Source organism: Anastrepha obliqua, chromosome 4, assembly GCF_027943255.1.
Source record: "Anastrepha obliqua isolate idAnaObli1 chromosome 4, idAnaObli1_1.0, whole genome shotgun sequence".
Classification (NCBI taxonomy): Eukaryota; Metazoa; Arthropoda; class Insecta; order Diptera; family Tephritidae; genus Anastrepha; species Anastrepha obliqua.
In genome coordinates, this window is record NC_072895.1 from 31,753,166 (window position 1) to 31,774,758 (window position 21,593).

Sequence of the window (21,593 nt, forward strand, 5' to 3'; positions counted from 1 at the left end):
TACGTCTGTATAATAACCTTCTTAAGAGAAGAGCGTAGGGGATTTTCGATAGATTAATTTAAACGATTGTTATAATTATTTAAGTGCCGTTTTTTTAGTCCAAAATAGAGTTTTTTCCTTCAAATGCTTGCTAATTCCACAAAAATAAATATTTTTTAAATCCCCTACGTGTTTCTCTAGCTATTCTTATCTAGATTAAGAAAAAAAATGTTTCTTTGTTCCAGATTAAAATTTGCACCCTCTGTGCTGCGTGCCGCGGAGCTCCTTCAAGAGAAACCACATTACAAAAATGTCTCCAATGCCGCCATTTTGTAAAATTTTTCGATCAAACTTTGTAGTTTTGTATTTTAGTATATAAGTAATAACTTCCCAAAATCAGAGTGATTGTTTTCCCTTTCCTTCTATACAAAAAAATTCTTTAAAAATCGTGTTTATTTTACGCGTGTACAGTGGTGTTACCCCTTAATTCACCTTTATTACTTCCTCCTGTTTGGAGTTTAACTAACGTATCGGCATTTTATTACCGAAATACGTTTTATAATGTGGCGCAAAATTAATCATTCAATTTTTTTTCTAATAACTTTTTTACTAATATAAATCAAAAATGATGATTAAAAGTTAAAAATTTAAAATTGGATGATTAATTGTGTGCCAATTTGAAGGTAAAAAACAAGATTTCCATTATTCAAAAATGTTTTTCTTTTATTTAGTCAAAAAGTTATTTAAAACTTAAAAGTGGATGATTAATTTTGCGCCACCTTAAAGGTCAAAATAAAATTTTCCATTATTCCAATCTTTTTTTTTTTTAGTGAAAATATTATTTAATATTCGAAATTGGATGATTAATTTTGCGCCATTTTAAAGGTCCAAATAAAGATTTCAGAAATATATTTTTATTTAGTCAAAAAGTTATTTAAAATTTAAACTGAATCATTAATTTTGCGCCACCTTAAATATCACAAACAAGATTTCCATTATTCGAAATCCTTTTCTTGTTTAGTCAAAAAATTATGTCACAATTAAAAGTGGATGATTAATTTTGTGCCACCTTTAAAGTCACAATAAAGATTTCCATTATTCAAAATTAATCATCCAATTTTTTTTTAATAACTTTTTTACTAAATCAAAAATTATGACCTTGAGTAACTTTATTTTGATCGTCACGCGCTTCATTGCTGGTATTTTTGCACACTGCAGATGTGTTGTTCAGAAGTGTGAAATATGATTGAAACCATATTTAACCAAAATTTTAAATCTCCTGATAGGATGATGAATTTTGCGTCACCTTGTATTACCCAATTTTAGTTAATATATCAAAAGTTTTATAACTGCAAATTTGTAAGCATTTTTACATTTGAATGTTTCGAAATATTATTCACGTCTTTTGAAATAAATAAATTTGATTTAGTTGTAATAGCAAAGCAAGCAGCATTCCTGCTAAGTGGCAAAATCTCATTTCAACAAACTATGTATAGTACAAACATATTAACGCATACCGTATATGAGTGTAGTATGTGAGTGCGTGTGTGTGCGTGTTTGCATTTGGGTGTGTTAGTCTTCTACAAACAAGTTATTCTATTTTGTATGCCGTACGGAAATTTCACACTTTAGCACGTTCTATTTGTGTCAAAAGTTGGAGAAAATGTTAATCGTTGTTTGTGTAGGCCATTTTTTTTTTTTCGTGACGACTTAAGCCAAAGGCTAAGGAGAAATTTGCTTAGAAAAGCGAGGCAAACAAACAAACAAAAAAAGTTAGTTTGTATTCGTATAAAGAACTAATTGAATAAGCTCGCAGTTGAATTGAATATTTTTTTTTCTCAAGTTTTTTATTTCTTTGCTGCTTTTTTGCACTTTAATTGGTTTGCTTAGACTTTGGCAAAATTTACTTAATACCGTGACAATTACCATCAAAGCCTACTAATAAACGAATAATATTTGTGCAGAAACGTGACCGAAGCCTAAGTATTTTGTGCTACCTGTGTACATACATACAAATACATGCGTAAATGTGGCTGGAGGTAAGGATGTGTGCACATACATAAAGTATAAGTTAGAGGATTAGCAATAGTGAGGAAAAACGTCAAAACGGTTGCGAGGCCTTAGCAAATATATTTCGTGGTAATTGCGGAGCATAACTAAGTAGGTAATAATTGCGAAGCTTTTCCGAGTACAAAGATATCCTTCTATTATAGAAACAATAAAACCTGAAAATTAGTTGGGATGAATTGAAGTATATAAATCTTAAGATAAGGTGATTCATTTGGTGCCACCTTGCTCGGACGAAAGAGGGGTTAAAAGATTATTGCTCAAAAAATAGGCGATATACTCCTTTGTGCTCTTTTTTGAGAGAAATGTGCGAAAATGTACTCAAAATGGAGATTTCCATTATAATTTTTTTTTTTTATTTATTCAAAAAGTTAATGAAAAATTAAAATGGGACGATTAATTTTGCGCCGCCCTAAAGGTCCAAATTAAGTTTTCCATTATTCAAAATCTTTTTTTTTTTGTTTTTCTAAAAAGTTATTTAAAAATTAAAAGTTGATGATTAAATTTGTGCCACTTTAAAGGTCAAAATAAAGATTTTTATTACTCAAAATTTTGTTGTTATTTAGTCAAAAAGTTATTTAAAAATTAATATTGGATGACTAATTTTGCGCCGCCCTACAGGTTAAAATAAAGATTTCCATTATTCAAAAATATTGTTTTTTATTTAGTCAAAAAGTTATTTAAAACTTAAAAGTAGATGATTAATTTTGCGCCACACTAAAGGTAAAAAAAAAGATTTCCATTATATAATTTTTTTATTTGAGTCAAAAAGTTATTTAAAAACTAAAAGTGAAAGATAAATTTTTGTGCCACTTTAAAGATCAAAATAAAGATTTTAAAAATATTTTTTTTTATTTAGTCAAAAAGTTATTTAAAAATTAAAAGTGGATGATTAATTTTACGCCACCTTAAAGGTCACAATAAAGATTTCCATTTTTCAAAATCTGTTTTTTAATTAGTAGAAAATTTATTTAAAAATTAAAAGTGGATGATTAATTTTGCGCCAGCCTAAAGGTAAAAAAATAAGATTTCCATTATATAATTTTTTTTTATTTTAGTCAAAAAGGTCAAACTAAAAATTTCCATTATTCAAAATCTTGTATTTTTTTCTTGCTTAGTCAAAAAGTTATTTAAAAATTGAAATTGGATGATTAATTATGCGCCACCTTAAAGTTCACAATAAAGATTTCCATTATTCAATTTTTTTTCTTATTTAGTCAAAAAGACCACTTTAAAGGTCAAAATAAAGATTTCAAAAATATTTTTTTTTATCATACCAAAAATGGTGAAGGTGTTTTGCATTTTCTCATATCATCATTTTTTTTAAATTTGTTTTAGACGGCGAAAATGCGAAACATGGTTAGAGAAAAAAATTATCGAAAATCAACGAAAATTTTGTGTAACTTCAAACTTGCACTTTGACTAAAATTTAAAACTGCATACTCAAAATCTTTTTAAAAATGTTTATTAAGAAGTGTGAAAGTTTGATGAAAATTTTTTGATTGTTGTTTATTTTTTTTGTTTTGAGTTTGAAGCTTATAGGGACACCTAAGGGACTGAAAAAAGGACACGGTTATGGAAGGTGTCCACTTATGAGAAAAGTGTGAAAAATGTTAATAATATGTTGTGGGTCCCCCCCATGGGGGGTTAACGTGTTATGGAATGAAAAAAATTAAAAAAAATCTTCCGTTCGAAAGGAAAATTTTTTTTATTTCTTAAGGATTTGTGTTATAACCTGAAAAAGGGTCCCGCTTATGAAAGGAGTCCACTTAAGAGCGGTATAATTTGTATAATTTTTGTAGAACAATGAATTACATTTTCATAAAAAAAGTGCTATTGTAAATTAAATAAGAAACGAATTGAAGAAACAAATTGTGTACCCATATTTTGTCGGAAATTTCGATTAGAAGTACCAAGCGAGATTGGTAGCGCAGGGGTGCTCCCAAAGGCGCAACATTGATTTCACCGAGACAACCATAGCGTTTGAAAGCTCGAGATATCCTAACATAGTGTGCAAATTAATGAAACCCATTTATGGTCTCAAACAGGCAGGCCGCGAGTGGAACAAACATATCTCCGAAATCCTCACGACTGTGGGCTTCAAAAGATGTGAAGCGGATAGTTGTGTATATTTTAAGAGGATGTATGGTTCTATGAGTCTTATTGGTTTGTACTTGGATGATATGCTGTTAGCTTGCTCTAATGCAGGGCAGACGAAAATTATTTTAAAGCAGCTAAATGAGTTTGTTGAAGGGCCGGTATCGTTTTATTTAGGTATGGAAATAGAGAGAGATGCATTTACTGGCGCAATATCAATTCATCAAGAACATTATGTGAATCAAGTCGGCAACTACACCTTGTGTTGATGGCACGGTACTCAAGAAGTGTGAGAAGCAGTGTCACGATATTCACGCGATGCGATACCAAAGTTTAATCGGAGGGTTGATGTAGCTGGCGGTAATATCTAGGCCAGATATCGCCCATGTTGTATCTAAATTATCACAATTTAATAATCATCCACATGAAGAGCATTTTAAAGCCGCGAAGCACGTGTTACGATATTTGAAGCAGAGTGGCGCAGTGGAAGCCTGCTGAGCCCATAACCATTGTCAGGTTATGTTACCTTTATATGTCCTCAAATCAAAACGCACGTATAAATGCTACGGTTGCTTTATTTCAACAACACTTTCATTCTGAATTTCACCACAAAGCTTAAAATGAAGATTTCCATTGTACAAAAATTTGTTTTTTTTATTTATTCAAAAAGTTATTTAAAACTAAAAAGTGGATGATTAATTTTGCGCCGCGTTAAAGGTCAAAATAAAGTTTTCCATTATTCAAACATTTTTTTTTTTGTTTTTCTAAAGTTATTTAAGAATTAAAAGTGGATGATTAATTTTGCGCCACTTTAAAGGTCAAAGGTTTCCAAAATAAAGGTTTTAAAAATATATTTTTTTATATATTCTAAAAGTTATTAAGAAATGAAATTTGGATGACCCTAAAGGTAAAAACAATAAGATTTCCATTATATACCTATATTTTTTTTATTTTAGTCAAAAAGTTATTTAAAAATTCAAAGTGGTTGATTAATTTTGCGCCAATAAAGATTTCCATTCTTCAAAACCTTTTTTTTTTGATTTTCTAAAAAGTTATTTAAAAATTAAAATTGGATGATTAATTTTGTGCCACCTTAAAAGTCAAAATAAAGATTTCCATTATTCAAAACCTTGTATTTTTTTTTGTTTAGTCAAAATATTATATAAAACATGAAATTGGATGATTAATTTTGCACCACCTTAAAAGCCAAAATAAAGAATTCCATTATACAAAATCTTTTTTTTTATTTTAGTCAAAAAGTTATTTAAAAACTCAAAGTGGATAATTAATTTTGCGCCATCATAAAGGTCAAAATAAAGATTTCCATTATTCAAAGTCTTATATTTTTTTTTGCTGAGTCAAATTATTATATAAAACTGAAATTGAATGATTAATTTTGCGCCACTTTAAAGTTCAAAATAAAGATTTCCATCATTTAAAATAAAGATTTCCTTCATTCAAGTCAAAAAGTTATTTAGATTATAAATTTGGATGATTAATTTTGCGCCACATTGTACATATATAAATGGCGCTTACACCATTTTTGTGTGTTTACCACAACTCATCCTCCTATTTATGGCGTGCGTCTTGATGTTTTCCACAAATGGAGGTGCCTACAGTTTTACGCCGACTCCGAACGGCAGATATTTTTATGAGGAGCTTTTTCATGGCAGAAAAACACTCAGAAGTTTGCCATTGCCTGCCGAGAAGCGATCGCTGCTAGAAAATGTTTTTCTTTCAATTACGAAACAAGTAAATACTCAAGACTTTTCAATATGCGCCTCTATGCTTTTATAATAATTTCGTGTGATGTATAAAACAATTGTGAAAAAATTAAAGATGTTTTTTTAGTTTTTAAACTCTTCTCTATATTGAAAGAAAATATTTCTGTTTAATAAATAAATTTAGTTAACTTATTAGTAGTTACAATAATTTCATATTTTGAGCTAAATGAAAAACGTTTAACAATTTCTAAATTTTCTATATCTTTCGACTTTTCTAACTCGTCAGGTATTTTGTACAAAAAGTCACTTTGCACTATTCAGACATTTAATTAAAAACAAAAATCACATTAAAATTTACTTTGTTAGAAAAACTACGTATCATCACAGGTTAATAAAAACAATTTCGGCAATAAACTATGCAGTTCAGCGATAAAACTCATTATTAGCAACGAACAAATCAACAGAGGATTATGTACATATGTAAGTAAGTAATTTCAAAAATAATTCTTATTAAGGATGAAAATTTTTCTAAATGGCTCGAATGAGTTTGTGTGCGCGTGCGTTGTATTTTTCAACTGATATCTCGTATAGCATCCGCAATCCGCTTTCGGTAACGTGTCCGGGGTCTACTGATATACTGTAAACTAAATGTGGGCATACTCGTACTACAAAGACACAAAAAACACACAAAGACACAATGGCATTGTGTAGAGCGAAGAAAGAAAGAAGAAAACGAAAATAATTAATTAAAAACTTTTCGAAAGATTTTTGAAACAGATTTTTGGTTTTTAATTAATTATCGCTTGCTTTGGTTTCATTTTTATTTAAGTATGTATGCATGTATGTATGTATGTAGTATAACGATTAGATACTTTGATCGAATTGAAAGCGGCTTAGCGGGAGAATGCTGACTGCGGTTTAATGGATATGGATATGTTCAAGGAGTTGAATTGATATAATTTGTTGATTATTTGAAAGAGATTCGCTTAGGCAAATGATAAATATTTATTTTACAAAAACGGCAGTTATACAAAAACAATTTCAAAAATGACATGATCAACATATTCACAATTTTAGTTTTTTATAACATTTTTTTATTATTATTATGTGTGTAAAGATATATATAATTTTTTTTTTTTTTTATTGAAATTCTTCAAATGCGCATAGACTATTTCAATAAGCTCTCGTCCTTTGTTGTAAATAAAAACTTGTGAATTATTCGAAAAATGACGCGAATTATGAAGAAAAGTGCCAAAATGTTTAGTCCGATATCGCGCAGATGTACAAAGCTACAACAAACAAAAGAACGAGAATACAACACATAGACATTTGACATATTGAAGAGTGATAAGAATGCTTAACTTGTTTGTAGAAAAATGCATACATTTACATGTACCGGGTGGTCCAAATGCAAGTATATTTTTTATGATAGATTATTTTGACAATTAACACTTTCTCCCGCTTAAAATTTTGGCTGTCAGCCAGTGGCATAAGTCATGTTCGATAGCACAAAAATTTGTAAAACAAGATGGCGCAAAATTAATCAGTCTAATATTTGCAACTGGCGTCGTACGGCAAACATATTCGACAATTGTGAACAGCTGCAGTATTTTTTTTAATTTTTTTTTTTATTTTGAAGTGAAACTTCTTAGGCTTCGATGGATGAGCGAGAATGGAGAGAGAGAATTTCAAGATAATGCAACGCTTTGGGCATTTTCGTTCCGCGAGAGAGAAAAAAGATATAACTTAGAGGAAAAGGAGAGCGAGAGCTATACCTTTTATATATTTTAGATACACTTTAGGCTATTTTTCCTGAGTTTTTCCTTGTGATTGCTAATTTCTAGTAAGAAATAACACTGCCTACTTTTTGGCGCTTGTTTGTTGGTGAATACTTGTAGGAAATATATTTTTGCTTGGCGTTGTATTGCCTTGGTGCCTACTATTTGGGGTCCAAATATTATTTATCACTCAAAAATTGAGTGAGCGGAGCGTTCATTTTCTGCCCGAGAAATTTTAGCCAGCACAAATTATCCATCACTCATAAATTGAGTGAGCAAAGCGACCTTTCTTCAACGCTCTCATCATGCCCGTTCTAAGGTATGGCGCAGAAACTTGGTCGATGACAATATCCGATGAAGCGTCACTTGGACTGTTTGAGAGAAGGATTTTGCGGCAGATGTTTGGGCCTTTGCACGTTGGTGACGGCGAATATCGCAGGCCGTGGAACGATGAGATGTATAAGCTTTACAACGACAAAGGCAGTTAGTGCAGCGAATAAAGATCCAGCGGCTTCGTTGGCTGGGTCATATCGTCCGAATGGAAACAAACACTCCGACTCTGAAAGTATTCGATGCGGTATCAGCTGGTGTAAGCAGAGGAATAGGAAGGCTTCCTCTGTGTTGGAAAAATCAGAAGGACTTGGACTCACTTGGTATGTCCAACTGGCACCGTCTCTGAAAGTATTCGATCCGGTACCAGCTGATGGTGACAGAGAAAAAGAAAGTCCTCCTCTGCGTTGGAGAAGAACTTGGCTTCACTTGGTCTGCCCAACTGGCGCCAGTTAGCACGAGAAAGAAACGACTGGCGCGCTTTGTTAAACTCGGCCAAAATCGCGTAAGCGGTTATCGCACCAATCAAGAAGTAGTACAAGAAGAAAGTGACAGTTCGATGCAAGAGACGTTTATTTGGATAGCACAGAAAATTTTTAAATAATCTCAGCTGATATGTCTTGTTCTCCCTCTTTTTGCAAGTGATGCCAAAACTTGCGTTGTGTTCTGCTCTTTGTGAGAGAATTTTCACTTACGCTGTTGAATTTTGTTGAAAGCTGGTGCCGTTTTTCAACTACAATGGTTGCCAGTTCGGTGCAAAATGAGTGCTGTGTGTTTTTCTTTTTGAAAAACTTTGGTTCTAAATGAAGCGCCCTCCGCTCATGATGTTTGTCCCAATATTTCGTGTGTCTGACGTGCTAATCACGACTTCCATGGGTTGCTATGACCGAGTATGCGCAACCCAATCCAGAAGCAGCGGCTCACCATCGACGACAAAAATTCAACATCTCATACACTTCTTGCGAACTAACAAACCTTCAAACAATCAATCCATTGTACACTGAGTTCGGTAATCGGTTTTTCAGTCATCTTAGTTAAGTCGATTCAGCGCCTCGAAACTGCGCTTAACGCCGTTAAAACTCTTTATGAGGTGTAATTCAAGTACCTTTCGGTTGAGATTTACCCGGGTATGAAATCCACTGCAGGCAGCAAGGCAAGAAACAGCAAACGATTGAAAGTTTTTCTCATGACGGTCAGCTATCGGCAGGCAGTGGCAAAACTCCGTGTGTGCTTTTGCTATAAAAAAGTTCCTCATAAAAACCATTTGGCGTTCGGAGTCGACATAAAACTTTAGGTGTCGAGTGCCAAAAATACCGGAAATGTTTGTTGTTATGCTTTGGAATGATTTGTTAGAAAGTCATGAAATACCGAAAGAAATTAAATTTTATTCATTTTATGCCACTTTTAAAGAAATACTTATATTTGGACCACTCAGCATGTGGGTGTAGTAAGTGGAGTGCACGTAAAAATACAACGCAAGGAATTAACTAAGGACGCGGGAATTTTCTAAAGTGGAAGACTATAAGAGGAAATTAAGGCTGTATTTGATATTTTGGTAAGTGTTAATTCCTGTTGTACAACAAAACATAATTTCAAAACACAAAATTGAACTTTCTGAATCTCGAGAAGGATTAATGATAGTTCTCAGCTCACTTAAAGGTTTAATTTTAATTATATAATTTTTTTATATCAATTATTTAATTTGTTATATTATATTAACTTAAATACAGAGGTAGTCAAAATAATAGAGCGCGACTTATTGCCCAGTTTACATATTAATTTATTTTTGAAATTTTTTTTTTTACTTTTTTTATAGAAAATGCAGCTCATACTATAATATGTATAATAAAAGTCATTTAGTGCAGAGTTTAAAATTTATAAAATACTTAAAAAACTCAAAAAATTTGCATTACAAGTTAAAATTTTTTAGTCAGAATTTTAATAAAATTCCAGGTGTGCCGTTTTGTAGTTCATTGAATTTTCATTCCCACTAATTTTTGGGAATTTTTTTTCAACGATATTGCGCATTTTCTTCCATGTAAAAAATGATTCCGATTTTTTTTATGTAAAATATATTTTTACAGCAAAATAAAAAATATTAAAAAATAAATAAAACAATTATTCCAATTTTTTTCATGTAAAATATATTTTTACAGCAGAATAAAAAAAAATTAATCCGATTTTTTTTATTTAAAGTATATTTTTACAGCAAAATAAAAAAAATATGTAAAAAATAGAAAAATTATTCCGATTTTTTTTATGTAAAATATATTTTTACAGCAAAACAAAAAAAAAATTATTCCGATTTCTTTTATCTAAAATATATTTTTACAGCAAAATAAAAAGAAAAATTAAGTAAAAAATAAAAAACTTAAAAATTAATCCGATTTTTTTTTACATAAAATATATTTTTACAGCAAAATAACAAAAAATAAGTAAAAAATAGAAAAATGATTCCTATTTTTTATGTAAAATATATTTTTACAGCAAAATAAAAAAAAATTAAATAAAAAATCAAAAAAATGATTCTGATTTTTTTATTTAAAATATATTTTTACAGCAAAATAAAAAAATTAAATAAAAAATAAAAAATAGAAAAATGATTACGATTTACGGTTATTACGAAGTAAAAAATAAAAAACTTAAAAATTAATCCGATTTTTTTTACATAAAACATATTTTTACAGCAAAATAACAAAAAATAAGTAAAAAATAGAAAAATGATTCCTATTTTTTTATGTAAAATATATATTATTTTTACTGCAAAATAAAAAGAAAATTAAATAAAAAATAAAAAAATGAATCCGATTTTTTTATTTTAAATATATTTTTACAGCAAAATAAAAAAAAAAAATAAAATAAAAAAATGATTCCGATTTTTTTTTTAAATTATATTTTTACAGCAAAATAAAAAAATTAAATAAAAAATAAAAAATAAAAAGTAGAAAAATGATTCCGATTTTTTTTATGTAAAATATATTTTCACAGCAAAATAAAAAAAAAAAAATTACATAAAAAATAAAAAAATTATTCCGATTTTGTTATTTAAAATATATTTTTACAGCAAAATAAAAAAAAAATTAAAAAATGATTCCGATTTTTTTTTTTGTAAAATATATTTTTACAGCAAAATAAAAAAATAAAAAAATTATTCCGATTTTTTTTATGTAAAATATATTTTTACAGCAATATAGAAAAAATTAAATAAAAAATAAAAATTAAATAGTCTAAGTCTTGCAATGAGTTGCGCTGTCATTGTTTTGACCGCCACTGTACATAATCATATACGAATAGTAACGTCTAATGAGCATAAAACTCAGTAATATATTTATGTAATCTGAAAACTGAGTGAAGAGAGAGGAGCTGTAGAGGTAGGGGAAGTAGAGAGTCCATGCAACACTTGCAGAGCGAGTTCTCCGTACTTCTGGAAATACGGGATGCTACTGCTAAGTGGATTTGAATACTTTGCGCACAGTCTCGGCAATAGTAATAGGCAAAATTTTCCGAGTGTACTCTGCAGCCTTTCAGCTTTTTTTATTTGTTGCAGTGGAAATTACAAATCTTAAACATAAAAAAAAGAGTTAATTGGCCTAAAGAAGTTGGTATTTTATCACTGAAGCAACACTATACCCCTGCTTTTGAGACAAATTTCTTAAACGTGGAGGAAAAATTGTATACCAAGTAGAAGAGGGTGTCTATTTTTGTATGTAAATGTGCGTGTAAGCAGTTTTTCTGTAGTGTAGTAACATTTTCAATTTGCATTTTATAGATATTTATTGCTCCTATATTCTCCGGTTAGTATTTTCTTATTAGAATTAAGTCGTCGATAAGTGGCAACACAGTTATAAAACATAGGTTAACAAGAAGATAAACGCATTGGTTAGTCGAGTAAGCGCAAAAATTGAACACGAAAAACAAAAAAACAACCCAAATGATTGCCAATCAGTCAAAATTAAAAAAAAAAATCTCAAGCAAATCTTAGATCAATTTTGAGTGCAAACATTAAAGTACCTGCTGCCTGAGGCGGCACTGCCACTGCCATAGCGATCGTCTGTGTCGTGGGAGTGATGTGGAGCCGGCACGGCGCGTTGACGAGATGAAGAACCATAGCCGCTTGTACCGCTGCTGGACGGTGTCGCGTAGCTCGATGATGTACGCGAAGAGGCATCATCACGCGAATTACGACGAGCTTCCAAGCGATCGCGATAAGATGAAGCACCACTCGAGCTGCCTGTACCGGCCGTCGAAAGTGCACTGCTGCCCACGGAGCTCTTTGCTGCCAAACTTGAACCAGTTAATGCGGTTGATTTCGGTTTGTTGTCCACCTCATCTTCGGATTCCTCTGTGGAGGTTTCCTCTTCACTACTTGACTCACTTTCAGCCTTCTTTTTGTCCGTGTTGGTAGTGGGGTTGCTATGTTGTGGCAAAAAGCGACTAACAAACGGTTTCTTCTCAGTTGTCGGCGTGCTGATAGTGGCGGTGGCGCCGCTGTTAGCTGGTACAGCACGTGAACGTGCCGGACTCTCACGAACGCGAGAGCTGCTCGGTACTGCGGCAGCAGCTGAACTGGTGGAACTCTCCGTCGACGCAGTCGAATCACTACTACCCGAACGGGTGGTCTTCTTGACGGCGGCAACTTGTGCTGAGACGGGCGCCTTAGACTGTTGAATGGAAGAAGAAGTGGGTGGAGTTGAAGTTGTGTGAATGCCATCAGTAATAGATTCATCAGCGTCAGAACTATCGCCGCTGTTGGGCTTACGCCGTATCGATTGCAGCGGCGATTCGAGCGGTGGTGGCGTCTGCTGCTGCCACCGCAACAATTTGCGGCAATTGCGACAGGCAATGTGAAAATAATTGTTGATAATAACGTGCATTAAATGACGATTTGCAATGATTGGATGGCGATGATGGACGAGATGAATATAAGCGACAGCGAACGAAAGAGAGAGTGCGAGATCGGCAGAAAGAACGATGCGCGATTAAGTGTATATGTAGAGTGAAATGATAGGAGAGAAAGAAGTGAAAGTGGCATATAGATAAGATTTGGAAAAAAAATCAAACAAGTCAAACGGAGATATGTATATTTTTTTGCTCGGCTGGGCATAAATGGTTTGATGAAAATGGAATTTTGTGTAGCTTAGACGAGGAAGGTGAGAACTGGGAATGTGAGAACGAACTAAACGGTTTGGGTCATATTATATCACATCATAGGGTATTACATCATATCATATGATATTACATCATATCATATCTCACGATATCACATCATAACATATGATGATATATCACAAGACGTCATATCGTATGATGGCATATCATATCCTATGATGCCATTATATGACAAACATATGATGTCTTATAATTTTATAAAGAGTGATCAGGTTGGAGGTATTTTTTCCAATAGGAATTTTTGACGGATCACGCGTGACAACTGTAAAACTAAATACATAATTTTTTCAGTTAATTGATTTGAATTTTAATTGACAATTCATCGTGGAAAGAATTAAGCCTCAACAACGTTTACAAATCGTACGTTTGTATTACGAAAATCGACGCTCTGTAAAGATTATATGAGGTGCGCCTTTGGAGCTGCATTTTGTTCCGCGATGAGGCCCATTTTTGGCTTAATAGCCACTTCAATAAGTACAATCGCCTTATTTGGGCTGAAGAGCAACCCGAAACTATTCAAGAACGGCCGTTTTGTGCGGCCTATGGGCGGGAGAAGTCATCGCCATTTCTTCATAGACGAGGCTGGCGCCAATGTAACAATGAATGGCGAACGCTATCGCGCTATGATAATCACCTTTTTGATGCTGGAAATTGAAGCCCGGGATCTGTCCAAAATTTGCTTCCAACAAGACGGTGCTACTTCCCATGGAGCCTGCGAAACACTGGACGCAGTAAGTCGTCGTTTCGGTGAGCAACTTATCTCACGTCCCCGACCATTGCAATTTTCACCAAAATCGTGTGATTTCACATCTCTTAACTTTTATTTAAGGGGTATAAACCAGCTTCGTTTGAAGCATTGGAAGCCAACATTACTGAAATTATTCACGAGATACCGACCCGAAGCCCCACAGCGATTCATTCAAAATTGGTGTTTACGGATGGCGGAATTACCCCGCATTTGTGGCCAACATTTAAAAGGGATTGTTCGATGTTTTATTTCAATCCGATACCTCTAAATTGATTACCCTTTATAATATCGCATAACATCCTGTATTAACTTATGGTATCACTCCATATGGTATCACATCATATCATACGATCATCAGATGTTGACATATATTATCATTTCATAGCATATCACATCACATCATGTCGATACCATATCATATTTCATCATATCATATTATATGATATTACATCATGTCATAGCTTACGATATCACATTATAACATATGATATTACATCATGTCATAGCTTACGATATCACATCATAACATATGATATTACATCATGTCATAGCATACAATATCACTTTTGATATCATATTATATCGTATCCTAGCATACCACATCGTTGGATATCATATGGTATCATACGATCATCATATTACGTCGTTATTTATCATATCATAACATATCATATCACATCATTTCGATACCATATCATATATCATCATATCATATCGTATGATATTATATTACACGATGTCAAAACATGCGATGTTACATCATATCATATCTTATGATATCGTATTATAGCAAGCCATATCATTTGATGTCATATTAAATCATATCATACGATCATCATATGATGCCATATTCCATCATATCATAGCATATTACATTAGCTCATGACATTTCATACCATATATCAACATATCACATCATATGATATCGTATCCTACCATGGCATATCATGTGATGTCATATCATATCGTATCATACATCGCATCGTATTATGTTATATCACTAAGCTCCACTTTATTTCAATGAATGCGTGATGAGATTTGAATGTGTAGTAGCGAGGATCAGAAAATGGTAACAGCATAACAAAGGCATTTCAAATTGTATGGTGAGGGTTATTTGATGTATTTATTGGATGATCAATGTATGGGAACGCATGGTGAAAGCAAACGAACTAAACTCGAAAAAGGACATCAGAAAGTCATTCAATCCGCTGTGAGGCCAGTACTAATTTAATATTTAGTTAAAAAGCATAAAAGAGGACTTTTCCTAATCCACTTTATAGGAAGCAGTGAGTTCAATGAAAAGTAAATTAAGTAAAGTAAATTAACATCGCTACCAAATCGTTTTCAACTGCCAATCGCATACACGCACGAAATCGCTTTTACGTGTTATTTACAGAAATATACAAATTCACTACGAACACAAATAAAACAGTAGATTTTTTTGTTGTAATTTGCGGTCTATATTGCAATATATACTCGAGATTTATTCTTTAAAAATATAAATTTTTTTTCGTTTGATTTTCTTGTGAACTTTTTGCAAAGATATTTGAAATATGATTTACATGCATATCAACAGCGAAAAGGTAAGAGATGTTGAATTTACTAAGTGGTAGTTGTATCTATATTAATATGTGCACCAGAGTTTAGAATATGATAATTACAAAATATATTGTATGTATTTCTGATGTCCACTTTTTGCAGGCACACAAACTAATTATTTAGTTGGTCCTTCGGAGTGAGCTTACCGGCTTACACGCCGTCGCGGACTGATCAAAGCGCGAAATTCTGGTACTGTGCGAGTAAACTGAAAGAGTAGACCGTACGGAGTGAGAACTTAAAAGTTTTAGCAACCGGCTGGCCGCTGATTCGGCCTTGAAGTGCTGTCACCAGAACCTTTTTTGCCGTTTGTATAAACCACTAAAGCTTAGTTATGGCGAGCGTAATTTCATGGGTTATCTTTGTAAACTCACTCTTGCTTGAGACGAGTGCTTTGGATGAATTCGTGTTAAAATTATTAATTGGAGCGCGTGCTTGAGCTATGAATTTTTTTCTTGATAGCTAAAGTCCAAGTAATTAGTTTGTGTGCCACTGCATTAATTTAAAAATATATATATATGTATGTCAGAGTATTAAACAACAAGAAGCAGAATAGTACAGTTATACCAAAAACACATACAAAATAAATTTAGTGCAAATTTTTTTTCTTTAAATAAACAAATTAGATTAAGGTGCAATTAAAATTAGGGTATGGAAAGTGTGAATGAACACAAAGAAGAGGCAAACGGGTTTGTTGGTTTAAGTAGATGGTAATCACTCTTTAAACACGTATTATGCAAAAATTATTGTAGAATTGGCTTAAACAAAAAATTGGAGGCAGTACACGTGTGAGAGATTTAAAAGGTAGGGGGTATGTTAGAGTGACAGCAGGAAGTTACGCAAGTTCAAATGGTCTATTAAATGAGATTAAATAAATATTCTGACTTGGCTGTGAAAACGTACATCTGACTCAGCCAAATACCTGTAAGCTGGTATATTTATGTTCTGGCCCTTAATTGCATACAATTTTTCACGCCCAGCATTGCACTTTTTTATTTCAACTACTTGTATTTGTGTATATTTCCCTGCTTTATAACCTAAATACCAAAAAAAAAAACAATCAATTAATATCACCAGCACTTTCTTCTTCCTCCGTCTCTTCCGACGCCTCTGTTTCCGTTTCCGTTTCCGTCTCAGTTTCAGTTTCTGTCTCGGTCTCGGTTTCGCTCTCAGTCACTTCTTCTTCATCTTCTGCTGATTTTTCGCTACCCTCTTCGTTATTTCCCCTTTCAATTCTTATTGTGCCGTCTTGTTGTTGCTCTTTTGTGGCTTGTACTGTCTCAGCGTTCGCGCTGTCTTTCACTACGTCAATCTTATCTTCTGACTTATCTTCAACTACTATTTCTGCTCTATGTTCTATTTCTGCAGTTACGTTACTTTGCTCTGTTTCATCCTCATCGACTGCAGATTCATATTCCCCATCTTCACTTTCATTTGTCTCCTCTGCAGCTTCTTCGTTTGCTATCACTTCTGGTGTAGCGTCGTCCATTTGAGGATTTTGCTCTCCCTCTGCCCCCACCTCTTCTTCATCATCTTCTTCCTCATCATCACTATCTTCCTCTTCCTCTTCTTCATCCTCATCTTCTTCTTCATCATCCTTCTTCTGATCCTCCTGACTTTCTTCCACATGCTCTAATCGATCGCTTTCCTTCTCCCTCTGCTCTCCAACTTCACGCCCATCCAACGGGTTGGCTTCTATCTCCTCTTCACTTTCGGTTTCTTCCTCTTCTGTTTCTTCTTCCTCTTCTTCTGTGTCTTCAACTTCCTGCTGTACAACCCCCACTCCAGCCCCTACCAACCTATTTGTACAGCTACCGCTTGGCTGTTCTTCTTCTTCATTTGTCTCATTCACACTTACCTCGGCCCTTGGCGGTGGCGTCCTACGCACTGGTGAAGCATGGTTGGAGCTGTCGCTCTCTTCGCTGGTTCCTGGTGCTACTCCAGCCCGCTTGAGTGCAGCGACACGATCGGCAGCTGGTCGCTCAGTTTCGGACGATTGCGCAGTGGTGCTGCCAGTACTGACGGCCGTCGCCGCCGTTGCAGCGCCACTAGGAGCATTCTTGTTCTGACGCTTAATGCGACTAATCTCATCGTCCTCGGATACCTGTCTTTGTGCGGCTGGCGCTTGCTGTTTCGGCCGTTGCATTGATGCTTTTTGCGCTTGAATGGCCGCCTGTACAGCTGCCTGCGCTGCAGTATCCGTTTTCTTCTCCTTCTTCTCCTTACCGATGTCCGCCAATCGTTGTATGACACGCGCACAATCACTCAGACGAATAATGCCACTAAGTTGTCCACGTGATGCATCCTCGCCGCTTAGCACGCGATCTTTCTTTTTCTCTAACTCCTGCTGACGCTGTGTTTGCTGTTGTTCACTATCGGAATCATCATTTTGATGAGAGCGCACGAAACGGGAACGGAAGCGTGAGGACTTTCCTGTGCGGGATGTTGGCTGATCGTTTTCGTAATCATTCTCGTAGTCGTAATCGGCACCTCGGCCATAGCGATTATTGTTACCGTCACCGTAACGTTCGTTGTTGGCGCGCACTGGTCGTTCACCGAATTTGCGTCCACCCAAAACTGGCTCATCATTATAGCCTACACGATCCTCTTGCTGACGAAACTGTGTAGCAAGGCGATGATCACTCTTCGAACGCATCAGACCTGGTTGTAAGGCAGAGGGTGGCGCCAAATGTGAACTGCTCAAAGATCCGCCGGTTTGAGTGTGCGGTGCTATATTCAAATCACCAAAAGTGGCCAAATTCATTACCAGCTGATTTGGATCTAAGGACACAAGGAAGCGCACACGGCGTGTATAATCTGCATTCTCGTACTCAAAGTGACGTAGGAACTCAACCGTCTTAAGGAAGATCTCTTTCGTATCCATCAATTCACAATCATCCCATTCGACCGTCTCGTTCATATACTTATCGACCACATCGCAATTGCTTGTAATATTCTGGATCTCGTGATCGAGATTTTCTTTTAGCGTTGTTAAGTTACGCATTTCGATGGTCAGATAGCGATCGACTTCGCCCCTTAATTGATCGGTGCGATCTTTAATCGCTTTCGTGATGCGTCTATAGATCTCATCGATCTCTTCGCTCACACCAACGCAATTGGTTTGCAGGCTAGTAGTGTTTTTCTCAATTATCGCGAGTATGTCCTGCAAGCGATGTAAACTACGACGAATCTGTGGATGGAGGAAGGAAATAAGTTAAGTATAGTCTGTTATCTGCTCAGTGTCTGTACATCTAGAAATAGTGCACTCACTTGTGAATTGAATCGGGTAATCTCACGACGCAATATATCCATGTGCGCGCTCTTGCAGTCTTCACAGATTTTCTTCTCGCAATGTGCACAGTACGACAGGTACGACTTCTCTGAACACACACCGCATCGCTCCATGATTTGCCCTACAAAAGTAGAGTTAAGTATAAAAATTAAATAAGAAACAAATAAATGGGCAAAACTTGTCCTTAGGTCCCTGAGCTATACATAGTTTTTCAACTCAGTGTATAAGAAATATCTTTGCTCACTTAATACAAAAATGATACTACGCACCTGATGTGGGATCTGGCAGTTCACCAGTTATTTCGATGTGTAGCTCAAGGAATCGCTGCAATGTAACATTCGTTGGAAAGGCCTGTACTCCATTGTATGGGATGCGATGTTCTGCACGGCACTCGGGACATTTTACCTAAAAATTATATGAAAGATTTTTTATTATTATTATTAATCCATCTGTGTAGACACTCAGTCAAGGGATAGATAAATTATTTGTGTAAAGTCTGTTACATAAGAGCGTGGTCTTCTCCCCTCTTCTTAATTGGCGCGATAACCGCTTACGCGATTTTGGCCGAGTTTAACAAAGCGTGCCAGTCGTTTCTTTCTCGTGCTTACCGGCGTCAATTGGACACACCAAGTGAAGCCAAGTCCTGCTCCACCTGATCTTTCCAACGCAGAGGAGGCCTTCTTCTTCCTCTGCTACCACCACCTGGTACCGCATCGAATACTTTCAAAGCCGGAGCGTTTGTATCCATTCGGACGACATGACCCAGCCAACGTAGCCGCTGGATCTTTATTCGCTGCGCTATGTCTATGTCATCGTAAAGGTCCAAAAATCTTCCGCAGAATCTTTCTCTCAAACACTCCAAGCGTCGCTTCATCGAATGTTGTCATCGTCCAAGCTTCTGCGCCATGTGAGTTTTGTTCGTCAAGAGAGGACTTTACTGCTCAGTTGCCTACTTAGTCCAAAGTAGCACTTGTTGGCAATGGATGGATTGCAATGCTGACATTGTTATCGGTGTTAATGCTAGTTCCTAAATAAATGAAGTCTTTTACAACCTCTGGCACCGTCGGGGCATACTTTCCACTCGTTTTTCTGCATATTCTACCGGAAAAGACCTCCACATTTTCCGAATTTGCCGAGAAAGTTGATCTAAATTACATGTCATGCATCTGCGAAACTGCATTTTCATCAGAGCCCACACATTTTCTTTGGTATTTGCATCCAGTAACTGAGATGGCCAATCTAAAGTGACAACTCCGCTTTGCGCCTTCCACTCGCTACACGCTCGACTCCGATGTTTCGAATCATTGTCCTCTTGAAGGACCCAGCTTTCATTTTTCTTGATATACCATTGCTTAGCAGATGGTAGCAAAGCCTTTTGATATATTTTATTCATCTTTTCGGCATTTAAATTCTCGGTAAATAAGAACAAAGTACCGAAACCTTTGTTTGAGAAGCCCCCCCAAACATGGTCCTTGACGGGGTGTTTAACAGTCCGTTGAAGCATCCTACTGGTGGAAGTTATCCAGGCGTGTTTGATGCTCGGAAATTCCCAGAAGAAGGATTCATCAGAAAAAATTACGTTGATCCAATTGCTCTAAGTTTTCCTTCGCCCATTCCACTCGTTTTTCAAAGAGTTTTTTACACTCAACATTGGTTTTTCCAAAGTACTGCGATATTTCAGTTTATTGGCAAGCAAGTGCCTGCGAATCGTTCCGTAAGATATGTCAACACCTTTTGCTTTCAATTTCACAGCAGCTACACGTAAAGTCCAAGTTGGATCTTTCGAGAACAATGCGAGAATCTTTTTTTCATCTTTTTTTTAGACTTTGCTTGTACTTCCGCGATCAGGAAAATCATCAACATCACCGACCTTTTTATAGCGATTTATCCACTTGCTAACGAACTGCTTCGATTTTCCCATATATTTCTTTGTCCTTTTTCATGCAAACATAGAAAAATTGCCTCAAAGCGAGAAGCATAAATAGCACTCATTTCGAAAAACCACTCAATTGAAGACTAAATTTGGCAGACAGCTGACTTTTTACAAAAAGCATGAAGCTCTGATTTTTTATCTACGTGTAACAGTGACCACGCTCTTATGTTACAGACTGTATATTGTAACTAAATATTTACTACAAATCGAGCAGACTCCCGATACATGCAAGACATTATTTTTATTTGTAGAAAATTCACAACACCATCAACAAAAAAAAATAATAATAAAAAATCAACAAGACTACCTAGCACCTTCAAACCTTAACGTAGTAAAATTTAATAAGCTATAAAACTGTATAACAAATATCTTTCTAGACGCTCTATTAAAATCCGTTGAATTGATATGAAAAGTCTGCAGAATAATTTAAATTTTTTTTTTTAATTTTTTTTTACAATATAATACTTGAAAATTGGATTTCAAGGGCCGATGTTGAATGTGAACCACACCTAAACATCAACGACACCGTTGGACTTCTTTCTTTGAAAACGTCGATAAGCCAGCATCAATTCAAGAGCTAAAGGATGAGATAATTCGATACATTAACGACATAGAACCTCAACTATGCCTCAGCGTCATCGAAAATTTGGTCCATCGGATGGAGGTGTGCCGCCGAGGCCGCGACGGCCATTTAGCCGATATTTTGTTCTATACGTAATTGAGCCATACCAATATTATCATAATAAAGAGAAATGACAATAATTTCTTAAAAAAATTGTATTTTATTCAAAATCAACATCGGCCCTTAAAACTTGACCACCCTTTAGATAGATTTTGTATGTCGTAGAGGAAAGAATTTAGAGCAATCCAATATTTACGC

General features: G+C 34.8%; 1 protein-coding gene across 6 annotated transcripts in view; it reads right to left on the minus strand.

Annotated features, from left to right (window-relative positions):
- LOC129246254 (RING finger protein nhl-1) overlaps positions 1–21,593 on the minus strand; it is a 110,056-nt gene that overhangs the window by 19,395 nt on the left and 69,068 nt on the right. For 3 of the 6 annotated variants that reach the window (XM_054884920.1, XM_054884923.1, XM_054884921.1), the window contains 4 exons: positions 19,050–19,185; positions 18,759–18,901; positions 17,347–18,678; positions 11,987–12,636 (listed from right to left, as the gene is read on the minus strand). In XM_054884920.1, the coding sequence (XP_054740895.1) occupies positions 11,987–12,636; positions 17,347–18,678; positions 18,759–18,901; positions 19,050–19,185 (2,261 nt within the window). Of the gene's footprint in view, positions 1–6,061; positions 6,533–11,986; positions 12,637–17,346; positions 18,679–18,758; positions 18,902–19,049; positions 19,186–21,593 lie in introns of those variants that run through there. The other 3 variants (XM_054884924.1, XM_054884922.1, XM_054884925.1) reach the window with 2 other exon arrangements.